This window comes from Erythranthe guttata, chromosome 2 (genome assembly GCF_056151865.1).
Source record: "Erythranthe guttata isolate IM_541 chromosome 2, IM_541, whole genome shotgun sequence".
Lineage (NCBI taxonomy): Eukaryota > Viridiplantae > Streptophyta > Magnoliopsida > Lamiales > Phrymaceae > Erythranthe > Erythranthe guttata.
Window position 1 is genome coordinate 543,236 of NC_142534.1, and position 23,558 is coordinate 566,793.

General features: G+C 36.6%; 3 protein-coding genes across 6 annotated transcripts; all 3 read right to left on the reverse strand.

Annotated features, from left to right (window-relative positions):
• Positions 1 to 539: 539 nt before the first annotated feature.
• LOC105957739 (obtusifoliol 14-alpha demethylase) lies at positions 540 to 3,474 on the reverse strand. Its single transcript, XM_012981699.2, has 3 exons — positions 3,322 to 3,474; positions 2,687 to 3,198; positions 540 to 1,757 (listed from the first exon to the last, which is right to left on the reverse strand). Exons 2-3 carry the CDS (start codon positions 3,164 to 3,166, stop codon positions 756 to 758), a joined length of 1,482 nt encoding a protein of 493 aa, XP_012837153.2. The 5' UTR covers positions 3,167 to 3,198; positions 3,322 to 3,474; the 3' UTR covers positions 540 to 755.
• Positions 3,475 to 4,836: 1,362 nt separating this feature from the next.
• ROC3 (rotamase CYP 3) lies at positions 4,837 to 5,974 on the reverse strand. Its single transcript, XM_012981698.2, has one exon. It carries the CDS (start codon positions 5,576 to 5,578, stop codon positions 5,060 to 5,062), a length of 519 nt encoding a protein of 172 aa, XP_012837152.1. The 5' UTR covers positions 5,579 to 5,974; the 3' UTR covers positions 4,837 to 5,059.
• A 490-nt stretch (positions 5,975 to 6,464) lies between these two features.
• On the reverse strand, positions 6,465 to 23,228 carry LOC105957737 (nucleoporin (DUF3414)). Of its 4 annotated transcripts, none has more exons than XM_012981696.2 (32): positions 22,668 to 23,228; positions 22,309 to 22,482; positions 22,060 to 22,155; positions 21,442 to 21,511; positions 20,364 to 20,497; positions 20,072 to 20,212; positions 19,834 to 19,991; positions 18,667 to 18,835; positions 18,469 to 18,567; positions 18,214 to 18,291; positions 18,075 to 18,134; positions 17,835 to 17,992; positions 16,771 to 16,972; positions 15,933 to 16,052; positions 15,673 to 15,755; positions 15,451 to 15,561; positions 15,047 to 15,145; positions 14,452 to 14,534; positions 13,639 to 13,787; positions 13,078 to 13,221; positions 12,847 to 12,954; positions 12,444 to 12,551; positions 11,933 to 12,037; positions 11,738 to 11,848; positions 11,020 to 11,195; positions 10,487 to 10,943; positions 10,240 to 10,347; positions 9,840 to 9,898; positions 9,271 to 9,655; positions 7,383 to 8,927; positions 6,917 to 7,124; positions 6,465 to 6,818 (listed from the first exon to the last, which is right to left on the reverse strand). In XM_012981696.2, exons 1-32 carry the CDS (start codon positions 22,791 to 22,793, stop codon positions 6,718 to 6,720), a joined length of 5,925 nt encoding a protein of 1,974 aa, XP_012837150.2. In that variant the 5' UTR covers positions 22,794 to 23,228; the 3' UTR covers positions 6,465 to 6,717. The 4 variants fall into 4 exon arrangements, with proteins under 4 accessions (XP_012837150.2, XP_012837151.2, XP_088678245.1 ...); XM_012981697.2 differs by having other exon boundaries at positions 18,469 to 18,564; positions 22,668 to 23,005; XM_088822119.1 differs by having other exon boundaries at positions 18,667 to 18,831; positions 22,668 to 22,937.
• Between the last annotated feature and the right edge of the window lie 330 nt (positions 23,229 to 23,558).

Sequence of the window (23,558 nt, forward strand, 5' to 3'; positions counted from 1 at the left end):
ATTTTCCCGCGCTGAAGACTGACTCGATTTCACTGAGTCCGAAGGAAATGAAACTGAAAGCGACGAGAATCTCTGCATCGTCGATCATGGTGGAAGTGCAAGAGAAGAGAAACGAAGGAGGAGTGGCGGTGAAGAAACCAAGGCTGGTGTTGAAATTTGTATGGATGGAAAAGAACATTGGAATAGCCCTAAATCAAATGATTGGTAGCGTTTTAATAGTAATGCTACCTATAATTGTTTGCTCTGTTGTCCATTTTTCGCGTTCGTTGAGGATTTGATTCTATGGGATGGCTGTATTCTTCATTTCGGGGCTTAATTCTTGCTACGAGTACGAGTATGAGTACAAGTACGAGTACCAAGTGTTTGATGTAATGTCTAGATGAGCAAAAATAAGGGTGTTACTCCAATTGAGCAATAAATTGGTCTATTCTATGCTACATCTGGTGAAATACACCGGGTAGATCTTTACCTTTCATATACACACACACATCCACACCGACATTGGTGTGTGTAGATCAACGACAAAAAATCACCCGATGTAGCATAGAAATAACCCAATAAAACAAAAGATGAAAAGCAGAAAACTACAAATTCTCAAGAAGTTGATAGCATACTGAAACAGTAGTATTTAATATTGCAAGAGCAAATCAAATACTTCTACATAATAAATAAAGCACAAATTTGATGGATTCAACACTTAAACAGAACATGCATCAAAATCTAAACAAGCAATTGATCAAATGTTATCCAATTAATCAATGTGAAGGTAAAAGAGCTCTGCGTTTGTACCTTACCATCACTTTCCCCTTCACACCAACAACCATAGCATTCCAATCAATCTCCGGAAAAGGAGAAATAAGTTCCATCTCGAAGTTCCTCAGCAAATGGCTCCAAATCGCTTTAATTTGCAGGTAAGCAAACGGCTCCCCTAAACATCCATGCCTCCCACCACCGAACGAAATGTACGAAAATGCCCCGGCAGCCTTGTCCTCGTCTCTCCCTGGAGAGAATCTATCAGGGTCGTAAACGTCCGGATCTTTATAAATATGTGGGAGCCGATTCGCAAATGCAGGGGAAGTAGCAACAATATGCCCCTTGGGAATGTCATACTCCACTCCTTCCTTAGTCTTCACGCTAAAATCGCTGTGCGAGCTCCGAAGAAGCATTATCAGTGGAGGGTGGAGCCTCAAAGTTTCTTTTATGCATCGATACAGAGTTTCCATCTCAGACAAAACATCGTAATTAACCTCATTACCATGCTTTTGCATCAAATTCTTCTGCTCGTCCAAAACAGCCGACATGTATTTAGGGTTTTCAAGAAGATAAGCTCCAGACCATGTGGAAGTAATCGAACTTGTGTGTTGGCCAGCAAATAGAGCAGCAATTAGAAGGCCCGTGACTTCAGACTCAGTTGTGGCTCTGCCATCTTTGTACTTGGAATCTATGAAGCACTGTAATAAATCATTCTGTGTCTTGCCTGTTTGTTTGCGAGAAATTATGATGCTTGAGAAAATATCTGCTAGCTTCTTGCGAGCTTGGTCACGGCGTTTGTGTGCTGGGATTGGAAGGTAAGGGTATATGACACTGATTGGGAGCATTCCACTGTCTAAGTCATGGAAGAGGGCAGAAACGTCATCGAAGAGCTTATTACGAACCTCTTCGCCTAATAAGCATCTACTGGCTGTTAGTATGATTAGATGCTCTAACTCGTACTTCAGGTCCACTTCACCGCTTTCTCCCCATTTTGAAAAATACTCCTGCAAATTTAAGGAGATGGGATATTTGAGTCAATTAGTCATTAGATGGTTGAATCAAATTATCAAAATATTATAACATGGTTAAATAGTGATTCGAAAATATTCCTATCTGACTATGAATAAATGGTTGCAGATTCCACAAATTGTAGTTCGTCAAAAATAACTTACTTGCATAGCCATTACATAAAACACATATCTGAAAATTGACTAATTGTTCTTAGCAAGACTAGATCGGTTAATAAACAGAGAAAAATGCATAGGCACAGACTAATGTAATGCAGTTACTAGAAGAATTGCAGTATTGATATGAACTCAGAAAGCCCTCTTTCTCTTGACTGTTTGTTTTCTCTTCAATTCAGTATTCATAACTATCCATAAGACAACCACGGAACGGCAAGATAGAATCATTATAGATAAAGAAACAAAAAAATAAAATAAAAAAATTGAAGTTAAATATTTGAATGATCACCGAACAATAACCGTCAACTCCATCACTAATCAATTTGACTCAACTACATAGCTCGAAAAATATGAGATAATCACGTCAAGGACAAGAGGGAAGAAGAAACCAGTATGAACAAAATGATAAGTAGTTCAACACAGTTAACAACAGAAAATGTATATGATAAAACGACAATGAATTTGTCCAGTCAAATGCATCGTTAAATATGGTTTTATCTTTACCCTCCACATCCCGATGTTAAGTAATTCACCGAAAGAAAAAAGTAATATACTGATCCTAACAATCACTCCATATTGTAAAATCAAAACACCGAAACCTATTTACCTCTCTCAGTCAAAGATATGTATAAACGCATGCATTCGCAGTAAAATGGAAACAGTATCAAGGCATAAATATAAACAGAATCAGATCATCTAAATTACACAGAAGAAATAAAAGCAAATAGGTTGAAGAAACAAGAAAATACCTCAGCTTCCATAACCATCTGATCCACATAAGCTTTGAGCTTATTAACCCTAAGCGCCTCAGTGAAAAACCTGAACTGCTCCTGCCTAATTGTATAGTCCACATCAAACACCACACCCGGCCCAAACGTAGGCACATTGAATTGATAAACCTCTTGCTGGCTTAGATCAGATTCCGGCGCCTTGAAGAAATGTGCCGAAACTTCCGGACCAATTAAGAAAGTGATGTTCTTATTCACCAATTTCAGAGTGAACACACTCCCAAGCTTGGGGTACTCCTCCCTCAGCATCACCACCGGACCTTTCAGGAACCGGATTAAACCTCCGATCACCGGCCACGCGCTCACCGTCGGCGGCAGCCGCTTTTTGGATCCGGGCAGTAGTAGAGCAGAAATCAGCTTCGCAACCACGAGAGTTGCTACCAGCAGAAGCCCTACATTCAGGATTTTGCTGTTGGCGATGGTTGATTCCACAGATTCCATTGTTGCATGAATTGATATTTCTCCCAATTGTTCTGCAATTTATATAAGGGGAAGAAAATTAAAAAAAAAATTAAAAAAAAACTAAAAATTCTTAGATCTAAATTGAATTTCAGTAGAATACTCAAGAGGCAATTACAGAGTAGGATTAGGATTACCTAATTACGGCACGATCAGACCATAGAAATTGACATCTGAATCGAATGTGCCGCCAAGAGAGGATTGAGTGAGTGGAGGTTAGGCAGCACTATAGTATACTGAATGTGAATGGAATCTAAGGCGCCGAGCCGGCTGGTATCAAGGATCGGCTCAAAGATCCGGCTTGGATGAAGCTGATGCGAAAAAGATTGAAATGGGCCGAGTGTAACAATGGGCCTAAAAGGCTTTATAGAGGTTTGTTATTTGTACTCCATGACAATTTGGACAGGTCCATATGTAAAATTATTGTTGAAATTTTAGTTTGAGCGTCTGAATTATTTAAATTAGTCTAGATCTTACTAAACTAATAATCTAGTTTGAGATGTTAAATACAATGTGAGATTGTCTTGTAGGTGCTACACTGATCGATCAAGTATATCGGGTGATTTTGTATTATAGATTTTTACACAATTGTATACATATATGTGGATGTGTGCACAGTGGATAGTTATCTATACACGTGTATGGTGAAATCTCATCCGATGTACTTGACTGAATGTAGCATATACAAAACATATACAAAACCATGTGAACCACGCGTTGAGAATCTTGTAGAACCTTGTTACTTCACCATATGATTAGGCATGGAAATCTTAAATAGGTTTATGGCACTCGGTTTTTGAATTGATCGTTCAAGTTTCATGGGAGCTCGAGTCATTAACTGAACAAGCCATGTGAGCTCAATTGGGAAAAATGAAAATAAAAATATATTTTATAAAAGATCATATTAAATCGATCCCAATTTATGTTAAAATTCATTCAAACGCAAATCTATTCTTAGTCAATCCAAACTCAAAAACAACTTTGAAACCATAAACTCCACTCGTTTTAATCGAAACTATATATATTCTAGTTGGATTCAGTGGTGCAGGTAGCATACGGCCAAAGGGTCCATGCCCATGCATTCGACCCCGCGAACTTTAAATCCTTGCTCGTTGAATCGAACCCAATTGTTAGACCCCTAACTTTATTCCAAAATACAATAAAATTTCATTGCCATTGCACATCCAATGGATTTTTAAACTTAATACCAACTTATTAAAATAGGAAAAATAAAATAAAAAATAAAGTGTAATTCGTACTTGGTAAGCGGTTCACACACAAGACGACAAATGCGTGGAAAGATCTTTCTCCACAAAAAACTCGGAGGCGCGTTAGTGGCCTACACGTCCTTGAATACTTTGCTTTGTTGTACCCCTACTACCCTTTAATAATTCACATCATTCAACTCTTTATAGCACCGTTCACGTGCTACTCACGTGTTCTTTTCCTGGTGTCGTATTATAGCTTCATGAACACCTTATTTTATTAGAAACAAACAAATGGACCGATTAATTTTGTTTGTCAATTTTCAATTTTCAAGTAAAGAAAATCTGCTTTACAAGCAGACAAAAAAACAGATCTGGGGATTGCAAATATCAATTTTTAATATAATTCATCTTCATCCACTGAAATAAAAAGTAAAGGCAAAGTACTGATACTCAAGGAAAGAAAATCCATTCTTATTTAATAAGGCAGACTCCGAATTAAAACACTAATTCAACGAAAAAAAAAGACTCGAGAGAAACGAAATCTCATAACCCTAGACATAATTCAAGGAGAAAGAGGCGAGATCTAGAAAAAAAAAAAGCAGTAAAATTAAAATCCAGAGATCATCATCATCAGATCTATAACAAAACAGATCATCACAGAACAGATCTAAGAGAGTTGACCGCAGTCAGCAACCACCACCGGCTTGGAGGTCCTTCCGCTGCCGGATCCGACCTTCTCGATCGCCTTCACGACTTCGTAGCCCTCCACCACCTGGCCGAACACCACGTGCTTCCCGTCGAGCCACTCGGTCTTGGCGGTGCAGACGAAGAACTGCGATCCGTTGGTTCCGGGACCGGCGTTGGCCATGGACAGAATTCCAGGTCCGGTGTGCTTCTTCACGAAGTTCTCGTCGGCGAACTTGGCTCCGTAGATCGACTCGCCTCCGGTGCCGTTTCCGGCGGTGAAGTCGCCTCCCTGGCACATGAAGTTGGGGATCACGCGGTGGAAGCACGAGCCCTTGTAGTGGAGTGGCTTGCCAGATCTGCCGACTCCTTTCTCTCCGGTGCAGAGTGCGCGGAAATTCTCGGCGGTCTTCGGAACGACGTCGGCGTAGAGCTCCATCACGATCCGGCCGGCAGGTTGGCCGCCGACGGTCATATCGAAGAAAACTCTAGGGTTTGCCATTGCTATGAGATTTTTTTTTTGTTTTTAGCTGACTGGTTTTTCTGAATCGTACTTGGGAAATTGAGTAGGTCGAGAGGAGGTTTATATAGGGGGGAGTGAATTACATTATCCACGGAAGGAGTGATCTAGGCCGTTGAAGGGGGACACGTTACGAGATCCTAGAGGGGGTATGTTGTGAGAGGGCTTGGTTGGGTTAGACTAGTTTTTACTGTGGTTAAGTTTAGGGTTTCTCGCATCACACGGGTATATGCTTTTAAGACTTTTTGTTGGACCCTTCTCGGGCCACTTTATTATTATTATATTATTATACTATTTTTCTTAGCCCAGCCCAGCCCAAAATATTAGAAAAATTATATACATATATTTCTTGGAAAAACAAAAAATTAAAGAAAAATTAAAAAGATAAAAACCTGCCCTCTCCCTTCATATCATTTCTCTTTTCTCAAATTTAGCTTGTATCTTTAAGAAAAGAAAAAGAATAAGAACAAAAAATGAACCAATGTCAACGATTTAGTTGATTTTTTTTTATAATCAAAATCTTAAGATTTCACCTCGAGATTCAAGGTAATTCTATTCAGCTCTGGGTATTATGTTTAGAGAGAGAGAGAGAGAGAGAGAGAAGTTCAAAGAGTTTGAGTTGCATTTGCAAAATGGGGTACTACATTTAGCAAATTCCTACTAGTCTTAGTGACTGATTTGTTCTTGATTTGAGTAGTTCGGTTTGTCATTCATACAAAAGCTTTGTCAAACAAAAATCGATGAGAAATAGAATCCACTTCCAGATTTAGACAGTAACTGGTAAGTGGATCCGAGTTCGTTTTCTGAGTCGTGAAAAATGTTAATCATGAGATGGAGGCCTAGTAATTTAACTTGTTTCTCAAATCAATTTTGGTGTACGTTAAGAAAGCATTCATTGGGTCATAAAAAGTAAGACGACTTTGTCGTAAAAAGTTATAAGTTCTTATGAGTTTTCACCGCAAGAAACGAAATGTAAATCTCTAAGTCCTGCAAATACATGTTCGGAGAATATATATATACTCAATTAGACAACAAATAAGCCTCTACTGGAGACGACATAGTAGAACATACATTATTACTTCGAATACTGATAGTTGTAAGAAATATATACACCTAGTATGTCAAAACAAGGCTTCTTGCTGAGTTAACTCAGGATACACGAAGGATGTAATTTGCTTCAAGGTTTTCAATGGCTCTTTCAGAAAGACATGGCCCTCAGTTGCTGTAACCACAAGAGAAGAAGCATTTCATTATTTAATTGCACTTTAATTTTTCAAATTAAAAATCTGAAATATCAATAATGAGAGAATTGAGTTTTACCTCTAACAAGCAGCCGAAGTTCCTTGGAGAAGGTCTCCACGTGGCCTGATACGGGCCTTATGCCGCAAATTTGAATGACACAAAACTCCAAGTACAATGCCATGACTGTTACTTGTAGGAGCAAGAGACAGATCTGCTGTTTTTCTGGTGCGAGCTGTTTCATCTTGTCGGCTTCACACAATTCAGTGATAATGGCTATTCCCTGATCCTAATATCCAAAGGCCGGAAGAAGGAAGGTTACGTGCAAAGTAAGATGAAAGAAATCGACTCAAACGAAAGACAGTTTATACGCACGCAGGACATCAAAATCAATTATAGCTTTTATAGTACCAGTAAGTGATGCGGAATGGCATGCGATCAGTGTAATAGTTTAATTTATTAAATATATATTATGTATTCAATAAAAAATTTAAACAAAACAAATTATTCCAAGCATTCAAAAATTGACAAATGATGTTAAGATTACCTGCAAGCCATGTAAGATATCAGGCATAGGTAGCTCGGGAAAATGTGCAAGGTCAACAAAACCAATCTCCTCCGCCTTTCTGGCAGCACTTTCAGCTTGCGTGCACAAAAATTTCAGGAGAAGAAATGCAATCTTGTACATTTCAATTGCAATTAAGTCCGATAAATGCGTCTGAGGAGATACATTAGCACTGTCTTTTGACTGATCTCTCAAGGTGACAGCAGTTGTTCTAGAAGACAAATGGGCGAATTTGGGGTTTAACTTGCAACCGAGAGCAGACAGAGCAAACCAACCATTTCTGCTGTTAATAAAAGGCTGCTTCTTATACCACTCAAACTCTTTTTTGAGCACGGGATGGCACAACAGAGGAGCCTCTCCTCTAAATGATTCTCCAGGGCGCTGAGTTGCCCGGCTTATGAAGGCTAACAAATGGATACTTTTCTCCCTTAACTGAGACTCCATATTTTGCAAGATTTTCTTCCATGAACTCCGATGTTTAGCTAAGACACAGATTAGTGCCAAAGTATTTTGTGTTTCTTTAAGCTCGCTTAAAGAAATATTTGATTTCAACGCACGAGCTCTTTTGTTTTCATGACCTTCGGTTGGGAAATCAGGTGCACTAAGGTAATACGAAACCAAAGGTGCTTTCTCAACCAATATGCAAGTCATGAGATGATCAATGATACTAGCGGAAGAACTTTCTCCAAGAGACTGAATAAGTGCTGTAAGTACAGCTAAACCCAGTCCCCAAACAGGTTCCGGCTTTTCACTTTTGTCTGATTGGCTGGAGAAGATTCTTTCACTTTGGATAACAGAGAAAGGCCCACCTTCAGAAAAGTCGGAAAATAATGTCTTTATAGATACAAGAATACCAGCATTCAGTAGCATGTCAGCACCATGACGCACACGTGCAAGGTTCAAAAGAAATTTCAGTGTAACAGAAACATTACTGGATAGAGTTCTATCATGAAGCTTCTGAACAAGATGCTGCAACGGGAGATGTTTTTGGATAACGGCAAACCAAGTAGCAGGTGAAGAAAAACCTTTCAATATTAAATCAATAGTAGCCAAGGACAGGGTATATTGTTCAGGGTCTTGAATGCAGTTGCAAAGAATAGGTATTAATCCCAAACATGAATTAGATATCTCGGTAGAACCTTCAACAGATTCAGTTCCACTTACGATGCCTGAACACAAATCCATGCTAGAAAACTCGACTGAGCTGACGATCAACATAAGCAAAAACTTTTTAGCTGTTCGAACAACAAGAGACGGCTTATAGCTGCACAATAGTTTGAGACCATATCCAGAGGTCTTCAAGATGAGAACACAATCAGGTTGAGAGAGATTATTACTTATAGATCTGACAAGGAATAGCAGTAGCTCTGCTTGAGCTGTAAGGATATCAACCACATCTTCACTATCAACAAGAGCAGGGGTCAAAGATTCTAGGGTACCATGGAGACATTGACACGTGTGGTTGATGCATGATGAAACAACTTCATCGGGAATCTTCAGCGCGGTCAAATCTTCATCCTTTTTTAACTGCAAGGTACAATTTCAACACAATCATTGAGAAAGTTTTCATATGTACATTGCATAGGACAACTATAAAATAAGCGAAAGGTTAAAAAGGGAGAGGCTAATCGTTGCAAATAACTGATATGACACTCAACAAAAGGGTAGAGTGCACACATTTTCAAACATATACCGGAGTCCATGTAAAAATCAAGAAACCAGCACAATTTGTAAACTACAAACTGTTTTATCAATAACTAGAATGGTCAATTAGTAAATGCAAATGTTAAATCAACATATAGGATGAGTCCGTCATTTGAGTCTCTTAAACATTTTAGATCAGTTATGTTTGAAGAAATCTGAAACTCACATTGCCTTCATGCATATACAACAGCATAATTAGCCCTCTTAAAGCTGAAAGCTTGGAATTTGAGTGCAGCATTCTTGAATTTGCATCTTGCAGGCAAAGGAGCATCGTTTGTGCGACTTCTTTAATTTCTTTCCATGCCAACCGATCCCACATTTCTAATCCCAGGTCTGCCCTGAGGCGAACAGTATCATACAGGTAAATACTTTTGACATTAGCTAAAACATCGTCATCTTGTTTGTGATTATAAGCATCCAAGAAACTGGAATCTAGCAAGAACTGAAACAACTCTTTAAAAGGTCTATTGTCAATCTGACGGCCTTCAAGCTCTCCCTGGACGTGGTAAGATAGATCGCTTAGTATCAAAGTCTCCAACTCCTCTCCTACACTGAATTTAAAAACATCGAGATACGATGGATGGGAGAATTAGGCAACACGCAGTAATGACAAAATTTACAGGGTGGTTTTAAAAATCTATACATAATCACACCTATAATAATAAAAATGAAAATAAAAATATACAGTTCAGTCAAAATATAACAAGTGGAAAAGAAAAATAACATAATGCGCACCTGTAGCCACATTGTGTGTACTGAGTTAACAATTCCGTAAAGGCTGGTAACTTGCACAACTGCAAGGTATAAGACAAAATAGTACACAAGTCAATGTTCCGAGGTTACAACCTATCAGCAAAATGGAATGATAAAATTTAATATATTACTGTACATGCACTTGCAGCTAGTGGTGGCACATAGAAAGCCAAAACAGATGGGTTGCAAAGTCGAAGTTATTGATTAAAATGAAGAGAATCATCAAAGATGAAGAGATCTGTGATCTTTCTATGATAGTTTCAGGTTTTGGCGCAATCTTGTTGCACTTCATTTTTTATCCAGCTTAAACTGACTACATATGATTAACATTTACTTAAATAATTAAACATCTAAAAAGTGTACATGGATGAAGGATATAAACCTTTTGAGACAACGTAACAATCCTTTCAATTAGTGACACAGACAAACTACCCGAGTCACGACTTCTTAATTTCACCATTGCTTGCACAGCAAATAGAATAGCAGCAACCTGCAATGTTAAAGAAAATGAACATGTTTTTTATTTTGTGCTGAAATATTGGAAAACATAAACAAAACAGATTAGATGGACTAATAATTTCATGTGGCTCGACGCCGAAGAAGTAGCAGTTATAGAATGCACAGCTCACCTTTGCACGCTGACTGCTGGCATCATATTCCCAAGAAACACAAGCCTTGATCAGGTCACCCAACTGTGAACTCTTAAACCAGGTTGAAATCATCTCCTTCAGGCTATTACTTTTACTTTCTGTGCATTTGGAACCGACAGTGTTTTCTCCCCCATTAATTGATGGTTTAGATATTTGGTTGACAACCATCTTGGCATGCATCAACTTTTTTTGCAGGAATATCTCATAACCAAGTATATCCAATACATTTGATAGAAGTTGATATCCATAATGAAGCTCCTTTCCAGCCAACTCCTCCAACTTTCCTTTATTACTAGTGATAAGCAGGACCGAATAGGACACTTGTCCCCAAAAATTCTCCGAAACTTTTAACTGCTCCAAAGTTTTCATAAACTGAGGTGCACCTTGCCACAGTGCCCTCAGGAAGTTCAACAAGCATACTAGCATACTGGGATTGCTGAAAAATAACAAATTAAATGAACTATGTCTTAAAAATCAGTGAAATAAATAGTTTAAACATAATCGAAGCATACCTATGAAATAAATCATCAGACTTTTTTAGACATCGCAGAACTGCATTCAGAAGACTTTCTTCCTTGGAATCTAATGATACATTCTCACTTTTATTTGGCTGATGTTCAGAGTCAGCATTCAGCACTTGAGCATTCAAATTTTCTTTCGATGAAATGACGGCAGTGAGAAAAGCAGGCTGCAATTAGTGAAACTATCAGCATCAAGGAAACTTTGTAAAGATGATCAAATTACAAAATCAAAACAGAGAAAAAAGGCATTGTCAATTGGTCTTATCAAAATCACAATGTTAATTAAGTATGATTTGAAGTCGACGAGCAATTTACAAAACTACCCATAAACTTAGTAAACATTTTGATGAGCCATAGCATGGATAGTGCAAATGATTGTCAATCTCCAAGGACGGGTTCTTATGTACACATTATATTGTAACTTAAAATGGTACAACTTTGCCCCTTCTTTATCATTCGTATAATGAAAATAGATACTCTTTGATATTTTTCAGGCAGATTTGAGGGCTTGACATCATGAGTAGAAGAACAAGACAAACAATTTTTTTTTTGGCAATATACGCTATACAAAGGAATAGTGTCAAAGACCATAAAACCGTTACGAACTTATAATATGAAACATGTTTCAGCCTAATCCCTAATTTCCTCAGGCAAACAGTCAAAGATAAACAAATCCTACTTAATCAAGGATAAATTAGGCTCAACTAACCTGATTACGTGCAGCTGCCGTTAGGAGCTTCAGAGTAGCAATAATGAGGTCATCATTACAAGGTGGCTGCTCAGAAAGAATATTGCAAATAGATTTCCTGAAATTGGCAACCTACGACACGAAAATATGCATATTAGAAGCTAAAATTAGATAATATCCAAGCTAGAATTATGACCTTTTCTTAAGCTGCCAAACCTGCTTATCATCCAACCCAAGACTCGCATTACTGCAAGTATACAATTGTGAAAAATCTTCAACAAATAACGCAGAGAGCAACCTTGCAGCACCTATTTGTATCTTCTGAAAACAATGAAAAATTAGATGTAAGTAGCAAAACAGAGCCAGATCACCAACCCCCCCAAAATCCGACAGAAGAAGTTATGTAATAGTTTCTTAGAAAATGAAATTGTGTGAAGAAAACAACTGCAACTGCAGTGGTGCCTATATGGTGAACCGAATGAGTTCATGTCAAAGGGTGGAACTAGACTACACAATGGAAACAAATTATCAGATGTGATAACTAACACTGAAAAGAATGGACATCCAACATCTTATAAAGTTGTAGTAAAACAAATATCAAAAAAGCTACAGGGGATAGACAGAAAAGCATGAAACTGTGCTCCATTCATGCCAAAAACAAAAAGCATTATTTGGGGGAACAACTAAAGAAGTAAGCACAGTGATTAACGAGGAAAATAGAACATACAGGATCCGGAAAGTATGATATTAATGATATGGCCGCAGTGATCACAGGTATTGGCTTTGTCATCGGTGAGAAAATCGCTTGATGAAAAATCGGAAGATTGGGTGAATCCTGACAAAACAACAGTTGATTTTTACCGAAATTAAATATTGGAAGGAGTAGATTTGCAACCACAAACACATCAATAAAAATCAGGAGTGCAGAAAGAAAATATTATTCTAAAATAATTTGACTCTTAATGAAATAAGGTCACAAAAATCTAAGGTTCAAAATTGATAATTCTTTTCATGAAAAGAAATACATAATCACAGAGTATTTAAACTAAGCATCACGGACACAAATGAACTTTGAGTAAACATATCTTTGAAGAAGTAGATGGAGAAAAATGAACTTTGAGTAAGCATACCTTTGAAAAAGTAGATATCATACTGACCAGGACATCCAACCCACAGGATATTGCTTGTTGCAGTCCCTCAATATCCAGAGTGTCAAAAAGACGGGACACGTAAAGTTTCTGTTGGTTATGGCAAGAAGGGAAGAATGGGAGGAGGAAGAACAGAGGTCAAAAGTAAGAAGACGAAAAAATTACTTATTTTGTAATAATATATTAAGAAAAGGGAATAAAAGCAACATCAACCTCTAAGTTTGTCGCAGTCGTACAAACAATTCGAAAAAGTGTAGAGTGGATAGAAGAATCAAAAAGCATAATATGACAAACAATTTCCCCCAGTTTTGGACAGCATGAGATAGAGGAGATACATTTCTTCATGACTTCGAGCACCTATAAACAAGAGAATCAAACTATAAATCAGTGGGTATCAGACGTATGGCATGAATTTGTAGGTACATCTATGGACTTCCAAATACTAGTCAAATCATTCAAACCATCTGAACGCAGGGACAGGATCTAGATCTCTCTCCTACATCCCTAATAGGAAAATTCATATATATGACCACCAAATACAAAGGAAGAATACACATGAAAGAATTATGAGGTCAAATAGAACTACTGGATTTGTTCATTAACGCAAAAGAAAATATATATATATATATATATATATATATATATATATATATATATATATATATAAAATATATTAGAGATGTGATTCTTTAATATCTTGATCCAATATAAACCTTTACAATTCTTTACAGCCTATTATTTCACACGGTTCTGCATAAGAAAAGAAGATAATACCTTTATTGTAACCTTCCATCGAGCACGCTTCACCTTATATTTCCAGAATTCATGATTAACAAGAACATACTGAAGGGAGAAAATAATGAGAGCAAGGACAGTATCGGTTTCTAAACCAGTCTCCAGTAGACTTTTGGTGAAGTCAAGCACTGCACAACCAGTTGCCAGAGTTAATTCGCTATAAAGATTTATCAGATGGAATTACGGGGTCTCAACATCAACAATCAATTGGTTAAAGATAAATTAGACAATTAAAACAAGATTTGTCCAATCATAACAAAGGAAGAGCTAAATCTCATAGTATCCCGATAGGATGAAAAGAAACATGAAATGCATCAACTGGAAAAGGCAAAGTACAAGCTGAAGATTCAAAAACTATAATTGCTACTTCAACTGGTAGACTGCAAAAGCTAGACTTCACATGTGAAAGGAGACAAAGTTAATATCTCGGTTAATCAATATCGTACTTGTTAAGTCCCAAAGTTATATATCTCGGTTGATCAATATCATGGACAATTACAAGACCATAAGGGAAAGATTAACTAAGGTAGCACATAAAAAGTTTCAACGCTGTAACAGAGTATAAACAGGCAACAAAAGAAAATTCAGCAGTGATGCAGTCCAAAAAAGATCAGAGGGGTATATAGACAATAGAGAAAACAATGAAGTGTGATACAGAGAAATCAGGAAAAAGCAAGCAGTGAGCAACAATAAAATCATTTAGAATTAGAACAGATCAAAGAAGAAAATAAACTCTTTCATATTGAAGTATAAGCTCAAATAAAGAATAACTAAAGAAATCAAACAACATACCTGCCAGAGTCATTGAGCAATCACTCTGCTCACAATCAATCAAAAGCATTTTGGCAAGTCTTCCAGAAAGTAACCAGGATCCGCTGCACAATACGTGGAAAAACAACATCAATACAATCAATTTATATCTAGCAAGTGTCATCAGCTCATTACCATAAGAAACAGAGTCATCAAAAAGATTGAAACAAAAACATACGAATTTGAAAAACTTCCCTACCCCCAACTCAACCTAAAAGTTCCTAGAAAGATCCAATAAAAAAGTGAAATAAAATTACAAGCGAATAATCAACTCAATCAATCAAACGAAGCTTCTCTCTAAAAGCTTACCTTCCAGAAGAATGTCAGGAAGATGAAACTGAAGATGTCTCACATCAATATAGCAAGATGAAAAATATAGTCCATTTTAATAACTTTCATAAATCATGAGAAGAATTATACTGAAGCCGAAGGACAAATATGAAAAGACTGTCAGGTGGGAACGTCTCGAAGTATCAGTTTATTGGATACCATGCACCCCTTCCAATACAGTCAACCAATTTTGCTACAATAGAATTTACTTACAAATCCCTGAGTTAGAATCTCTTAAAAGCCTAACCTTGATAAACCGTTGGAGCCCATATCGAAGGGGTTCGTCCTCAAGTCAACATCGAATATATTTCCCTTCGTGAACACTGTAGCTACATGAGATGGCAAGCTGCAGAAAACCAATAGCGGAGAAGGGGATAGTAAGAAGTTGATTGTGCAATTCAGAAATACAGGTGACATGGAGTAAATTATATGAAATAACTGCAAATAGTCATGAGTGAATGAAATGCGGGGGGAAAAAAATAACAGCTGGTCGCTGAATATCGCAGAGACTATTGTAATAAAAGGATCAAGACTTTTATCAACATCAACTAAACATTTTCTTGCAAAAAAATTCATTTGACTTAGAAAAATGAGAACTACAAATAAAAGATCGCCATGTACAACTGTGGAACATGGAAAGCAAAACAATACCATATCAACATCTTCGTCAATATATTAACACACATGGACATCATTACTGCACCATTCACGCTAGGGGAGAGATTTTTCACCAAAGAACAAACAATTTCAACAACATCAACACTGCAATCAGAGCAAGAGATTAGTAACTTAATGGCAAAACAGAATTGCTTGTTCTAGAAGAAAATGATGTGTGTTTTGAGACATGAAAAAATATGAAATTTGAAGTCGTACCGCATATACTTGTCTTGATTCCCCATGCTCAGTTCTTTATCATGGAATGAATTCCAAGCATCCGTAAGAGAATAACGAACAGCCTAATATTACAAGTCTATAAGTATCTGTATAAAAAAGTGTTCTCCAAATACAAGCAATTGACACATTTTGTGAAAGTTAAACTTGATGAGAGATTATCAAAGACTGCAAGATGCATAAGGTGTTCAATTGATGCATGTCAGGCTGGAGTATGTTTTACCAACTTTAGAATAGATTACCGTACTAAAAGTCACCAACCGACTGAGCAAATCAAGAATAACTATGAGCTCCTCGGGGTTTTGCAAATACAGCTGTTGAGCCAAACGCAAAAGCAGCACAAGAACTCCAGATTCTGGGTACTGCAGCGATAATTTACATGTAAATTAGACAACTAGGGGAGGTAGGGAGGGAGAACAAAGCAAAAGATGTTAACAACACAACAATACTCGCACGGATGATTATGTAACGATATAAAAACATACAAAAGCTTAAAACAACGTTCCACATTAAAAATAAGGGGTTGGGGTGGGGGGAAGGGTGGGGTGTCTATAGTAAGAGCTTTTGCAACAGAGGTCAGCATAAAATGGGAGTGCGGAAAAAGGCCAACAACATCATCATGCATGATACCATGAGGAACGATAAAAACAACAAACATAAAGTACAGACACACAGGAAACAATGATCATGAAGTAAGGTCACAAGTCCTATGACCCCAATCTAGATGCTTATAGGAAATAATGATCGTGAAGTGTGGTCATAAGTCCTATTACACAGAGTATACAGACATATAAACACAGTTTAAATAAAATGGCAAAAGGTTCAGCAACTTTAACTAAAACAAGATTAAGATGTAGAGAAGGAGATTCAATAAGATACCAAGATCATCAATTGAAAGAGACATATGTGCATAACATGGATAATTACGATAAGAGATGGGGATACAAGAAATACAAAAGCCTCAAACACTAACATAACTATTTATCCATCAACGATGGCATAACGTAAGAAGTCACAAAGACAATATGGCTGCAAACACGGCACATCCAAGAAAACTGAAATATTAACGGAACAACTTACCTCCCATCTCACCAAAGCACAATTTTCATCAATCATTCTCAACACTTGACCCCGAGATTTGCTAGGAATTACCAAACCTTCAACACCAGCAACTGGCAATGGAAAACGTGTTTCAACAAAGTTTGAAGCAGCATCCACCACAGAGTCACTGCTTAGCTCAATAGGAGTTGATAGCCCAACAGACTTATCAAGGAAATTAAATCTGCTCAAAAGATTGTATATATATATATATATTAGGAAAAAAAATATATGTGCCAAAATTATTATCTAGTTTCAACTTAGCAAAGTTGCTTCCATAGGTGCTGGGTGCGAATTCAGTATTGAAAGTATTATTACCAATCACACTAAGATAAAAAATACATCTTTGCAACCAAAAATTCTAAGGCTAGGTGATCCTAAAGAAGCAATACATTTCCATGAATGATCCCTACCTACAAATATTATAATACTTATGGAGGGTTAAGACATTACTACCACCTGAATAGCGTTAAGATATTATTACAACCAAATTAACGTTTCACCAGAAGAATCTTTTAAGCAACTCATCCATTTTACTTAATTATCAGATTCTTGGCAAGTTATCAACTTTTGGTTGACACCAAAAGTGATGATAAATGCAGTTCCAATCTCTATTTTTGCACTATGTGTGACATACACAGAAAAAAAAACTTTCAAAATAAACTTAGCTAGTTGTTGTTGGAGAAGAAAACAGATTACAAACCTATGGGTAATTACTGGGGGACGACAATATTCTTTTCCTTTTACCTCCAATTAAACCTAATGCAATTACAATTTTATTGATCTATATGATCATTTTTCAGATAAGAATTAGACTCATAGCGAAATGGTTTCAGATTTACTACAGGCTCTGACGTGAAAAGCGAATGGAGCAGCATTTTGGCCTTGTCCATAACAAAAAGCATAACTATCAACCCCGAAAAACAAGTAACAAAAGATAACTGCTCATGCATGAGAACCTCAACCATATCCTTCATTTGTAAGATAATCAAAAAATATACATGACAGTGATGACAAGACATAAAGCATTATCAGTTTCAACTTACACACATTCTGATGGCCATGCACCTTCACAAAGGGCCGATAACAAGTTTACAAGTTGAGTAATCCTGAACGGAAATTCACCCTCTAGGTTGCAAAGAAGACACCTGACAGGACCATCAATAAAACTGTCCTTATCCCAAAACTGGATGCAAAGAGATTCCTGGAAAAAATCAATTACTTCAACGAACTATTTATGGACATAATATATTCCTAACATAACAAAAATCGTGGAAAAGACAAACCTCTCCTCGGTAGATTTTGCATAATATATCCAATATCAATTTCAAATTATCATCCTCAAACTGCAAGATGGGGGAAGAGGGATGAACATTCAAGACCAACAAAATGCACTAATTATACACATATCTGCTTATGATATACCTGGAGATTAATCTCGTACGATGCAATAAATGCCGATATAAATGTTCTTAAAACACTTCGACAACCTGCTAGATGGCCCTGGAAAAAAAGAATCGTTCATAAAATAAAAAATAAAGATGAGACAAAAAATGTAATCAAATCATATAAATGTAAATAACATACAAAAGAATCACCAAAAGATTGTGTATATAACAAATTAAACTAACAATGAAAAATCCAAATAAAAAGCATAAATAAAGGTTACTCGTTACTCACATCTGAAAAATTCAATGTGCCACTTTGTAGAATTTCGAGAAAATATGCCAAAGATGAAGCCTCAAAAGCTTGACGAACATAACCCATGTGATCTATCTTCTGATATGGACAAATAAGTCAGAAATCCAACTGAAACATATGCAATAGAATGGTTGAAGAATGATAGTTATCAAAAAAAACTGTCACATAAACATGTACCGTCAGCAGACTATTTTCCTCTTTTCCTGGAAGAGAAGAAACGAGACATAGAAATACAGCCCATGCAAGGATCAGAGGGCCCGCTTCTTTGGCCGCAAAAGCGTTGAGACTAGAAATTGTTTCGTCCATTTGTTGAATATCCATCTCTGAAAAGATGATGGATCCCTGCCTGAGCAAGAAACAGCAAGCACTTCAGTTATTTGAGAAAATTAAAGGAGTAAAATAGAAACATGTTAACTAACTATACGTACTGAAGTGAACAATATTAAAAGGTTAACTAGCTATAGGAGTGATCAGCTATATCAATTTTACTTGACGCTCTTTCTACTCTACGCTTGAGTCTGGATTTTCAGTCCATGCCAAGTAAACTCCATTTGTCATGATTCAGATGATTGAAATTGGAAATGTCAACTGTGCTATGTGAAATACGTTGAAACACATTTACATACTATACATCCAGTTCAAAACAACTTTATCCAGAACGATTGTTTCATTTATGAGTTAATATGTAATAGAATAAGATCATCGAGTAAAATTAATAATATTTGAACTATCTCTCTATCAGTCAAACTGTGAACCCCTAGAACTACCATGTCTCTCTATCAGTCAAACTGTGAACCCCTAGAACTACCATGAACAACAAATCAACCATAAACCATAATCCACTAACCATCACAACAACAATAATAGACAAGGACAAATGCTGACAGGCCGATCACAAAGCACTACCCTGACCATTCCCCCCACCCAAAGCCAAGACATGGACTGCGTTTTATTTATTTCTTCAGGGCGTATCAGAGTAAAATTATGAGATTAGACTAGCTTGGTTGCAAATTATATGTTAAATTACTGATTAAAACGCTAATTAATAAATCACCAACTTCGATGCTCCATCAAGTCTATACACTTGATGCTCTTCAAAATTGAAAACATCCTAGTTCTCTAATTCCATTTCCTCTTGTGAAATGATGCCTGATTTGCCTCGGGCAACGGTGAGAACAATCACATTATGTTCTAACAATGTAACGCTCACATTTTCGACCTACATTACTAACCGACATAAAGCCATTCAAAGAGTTCAACACCGATTCTTTTTTTTTTTTTTTGCAAGGAGAAATGCTGTTAAAGTTACTCTTACAGCTACAACAGCAATAACTGCACCAAAACCTGAAAGGGACATTGTCGTGGATCATTTGAAGGAGATTTTCCAGGTTTAAAGACGCAATGAGGATAAGTAGCAGCTGCACTTTGGCATGATAAATAGAAAGAATAGCATCAGGCGATATTGCCAGTTTCTGGAAATTGTAAGACCCGGTGACAAGTCCCTGCAGCACAAAAAAAAAGGATATACATATAGATCCATAAATTTTTATCCCAATTATCAACCAGGGCAAGAGAAGATCACCTCATATATTGTACACAATCTTTTCCAGCATTTGGCATCACAAGTGCATAAGGACTCGTAATAAACAAGGAAAAGAATGTCAAGAACTAAGTTGTCCTCTATAAGTGTCTCCTCAGCCCATAAAGTGTAGAGATCAACATCCTGCGAGAAATGCCGTTTGAAAATGCATGCCCCATTTTGAACATAGAAATACAAAATATCATAAATGAATACAAAGAGTCCAAAAATCAAAATTTTAAAATGACGGTCGACAAGCTTCAGTACAGATATTTTAATGTTAGGATTAACTTACCATCTGCTCGGGATAGTTAGAAGACAAGAGATCTTGGAAGATAGACAGCAATTTAAATTCTAGTCCATCAGAAATTAACTGATGTGCCTCCTTCAGTACAGAAGAACCTCCTCCTGATTCAGATCCAAAATATACTACACGGAAAATATTTGCATTATCAGAAGGGCAAGATAATAATATAAACGACATACTTAAAGTGTTTCTTTGTAGAAGGAAATGATTATGAAGATGAAACACCATAGGAAAATAGCTGCTACATTCTCTCAATCTCTATAATACAAACATTATTGAAACATCATCATCTGCCATGAACAGTTCAACCAATTAGAACCCATCAAGTTCCAAACAAAATTTTGTTATTGTCAGTATATGTACCTCAATATTTCACATACAACCTACTAGTTTCATCTGAACCTCAGTCTGCTTCATCATTTTCATCTATTGGTTGTTGGAAAGATAGGAGTAGATCTATAAGTGGAATTACTACAAACTTCTGTCCTATCATAGTAAGCAAAACATAAGAGCCTACCAACATTATGAAATATGACGAGCATTTCATTTCAGCGAGTAAAACTTGACTAAAACTGTATGAACAGAGATACAGAGCAATTTTAAATTCATTTCTTATCCTTAATCAATCTAGAAACAAGTAAATGAAACAAACCCCTCTCAATGGTACGTTCTCATTCAGTTAAGAAACCAACAAAGAAGACTAGATATTTCTTGTTCCTTACTCAGACCAGAAAACAATGCTTCAAAACTGCCGACGTGGCGACTCATTTTGCAACTGTTAATGAACTGCTAACTGTGAGTTCACTTAATTTTAAGCAATGCAAAATATGCAAAATAAGAAAAAAGAAAAGCTATTTTTCAGGTTCTTGGTTGAAAAAATCAAATGCCTTTACAACATATAGATACATTACATCGAATGAAACAAATAAATATATCCACACATTACCCAATAATTATATTCAAGTTGCTTAAGCAATGGAATATGCGATGACATATGTTTTCCATATGCACGTAGGCACGTATAGCTGTTACATCAAATTACATGAAACGAGGAAGAAATACTTACAGGCATGCATAAGGATCTGTCTTGTGCACTTCAATAAGCATTGTCGTTCAGAGTAGTACTCAAGTACAACCTTTAAAAAATTGTAATAGTGATGACAGAGGACACAAAAGACATAGCAAAATGTCAGAGTGTAGAGTGTTTTTAAATCTAGAAAATTGCGAGAAAACATTGATAAATAATCATTTTAACATGCATTTCAATGACCAGAAAATAGTGCGTGTGATGCATAACTATCAATACAGAACTAGATGAACAGTTCCTTCTGTCTATATTGCATGTCTAGCAAATATAGCCTGCTATAGCCACCTCAATGTGCCTTCTTTGTTTCATTTGATGTTTACAAGTTGAATACGGACAATCTATTCGTTACATGCTTTAAGGTTTTCTTTCACATACTAATCCACTAATAGAAAGTTGATGTCCATACACACCATTCTTCTGTTATTAACTATTGTTTCCTCGTAAATGGCATATATAAGTCTTCAAACAATGCAAAAACTATTCCCAACAGGTAAATGATAACAACAATAATGATACGGAAGCTGCAAGGTGGGTAAAAAACTTCGAAAGTAGCAATTGCTAAGCCGAATTATACTAGATAAGAAGAAGGATACTAACCAAATTGAGAATATTTGTATTTACATCACTGACTGCTGCATCGTTGTGCTCCAGTGATCTTTGAACAATGATATACGATTGCACCTCATCTAAACACTGACAAATAAGCTAACCATTTTACTGCCTCAACAATTAATATTATCAAGTAATTCAAGCAGCCATACAAGTAACATGGAATTCACAAAAGCTCGTGACAGGAAAGAAATAAAGAAAACGTGGTTAAATAACGTAAATAAAATAAAATTTTACCAATGTAGAACTAATCATGAGCGCCGCATCTTTCAATCGAGGCTGTATATTCAACTCTTGCAGACCGATCTTGACACACGTCGAATCCAATGCCTCCCTCGATTTAGAATTTGGCGGTCTGAATTTAGAAGTGGTTCCCAGAAACCAGTCGTAATTATCCTTCAACTTCTTCTCCTGTAGAACATCCACACAATCACATGACTCATCAATATTTCATCATTTACAATGAATGTCCACACAATTTTCAACATCACCATTTTAGATTATTTACTTATATATTGAAGTAAACTTAAGCAATCAAATACCACCTGCAAATTCTCAACACTCAAACACACGATGTCAAATTAATTATTCCTTACCAGTGATTGTGGGAGCTCGGAGGAGACGGAGGCGTTTTCGAGTTCGGTGAGAAATCCATTGAAAGGTTCCCACCAGAGTGAGGCATCGACTGATTTAGTAGAGTTTGAAGTTGATAGTGTCGCCATTGCAGCGCTTTAATTCACAGCTCGCATGAGCATGAGAGAGAGAGAGAGAGAGAGAGAGAGAGAGAGAGAGAGAGAGAGGAACTTTGAAACCTAGGGTAGAGAAAGCATCCCGCGCTCTCTGCAAATAACGAAGAGAAGAGAAGAGGAGAAGAGGACAGCGTGGGGTCAGGGCAGGGTTTTTTTGAACTGAAGTCGCGTTACTTGTAGGCAATAATAAAACGTGGTATCACAATTAGTTCCAAAATTAACGACAATTGAGTCGTTGGATTTAAAACGTTCGCCAACTCAGTCACAACTCTATTGTTTCCCAAAATTAAAATTGAGTCGTTGAGTTTTGTATTTAAGACGTTAATTTTGGCTCATAGACTTTAATTCTCGAAATATTGTTATGACCTTAAATAAATTATTTTCAAAAAAAAAACAAGAAGTAAAAACATTTTATTATATACAAAAAAAAAAGATATTATTTATTTAATTTTAAAACTTATCAAATTCAAAGTCCCTCCTCTAGTCCTTTTTGGGCTCCATGGGCTTGACATGAAAATAATAGTTTTAACTGGGCTAAGTTCGATTAAACATTTGGCATATTTGACCCATGCAATGGGCCTTACAAGTTACAATTATGAGCTCCCTTTTTATATATTATATTTTATTATTTCTTTTTTAGGAGAATAATGAGCTTATTAATTGCATGAAAAAACTTCTTTGTTATTTTGATTGAACTGAAAAAATTAATGGAATGAAGCTTCAAGTGAGTATAAATGG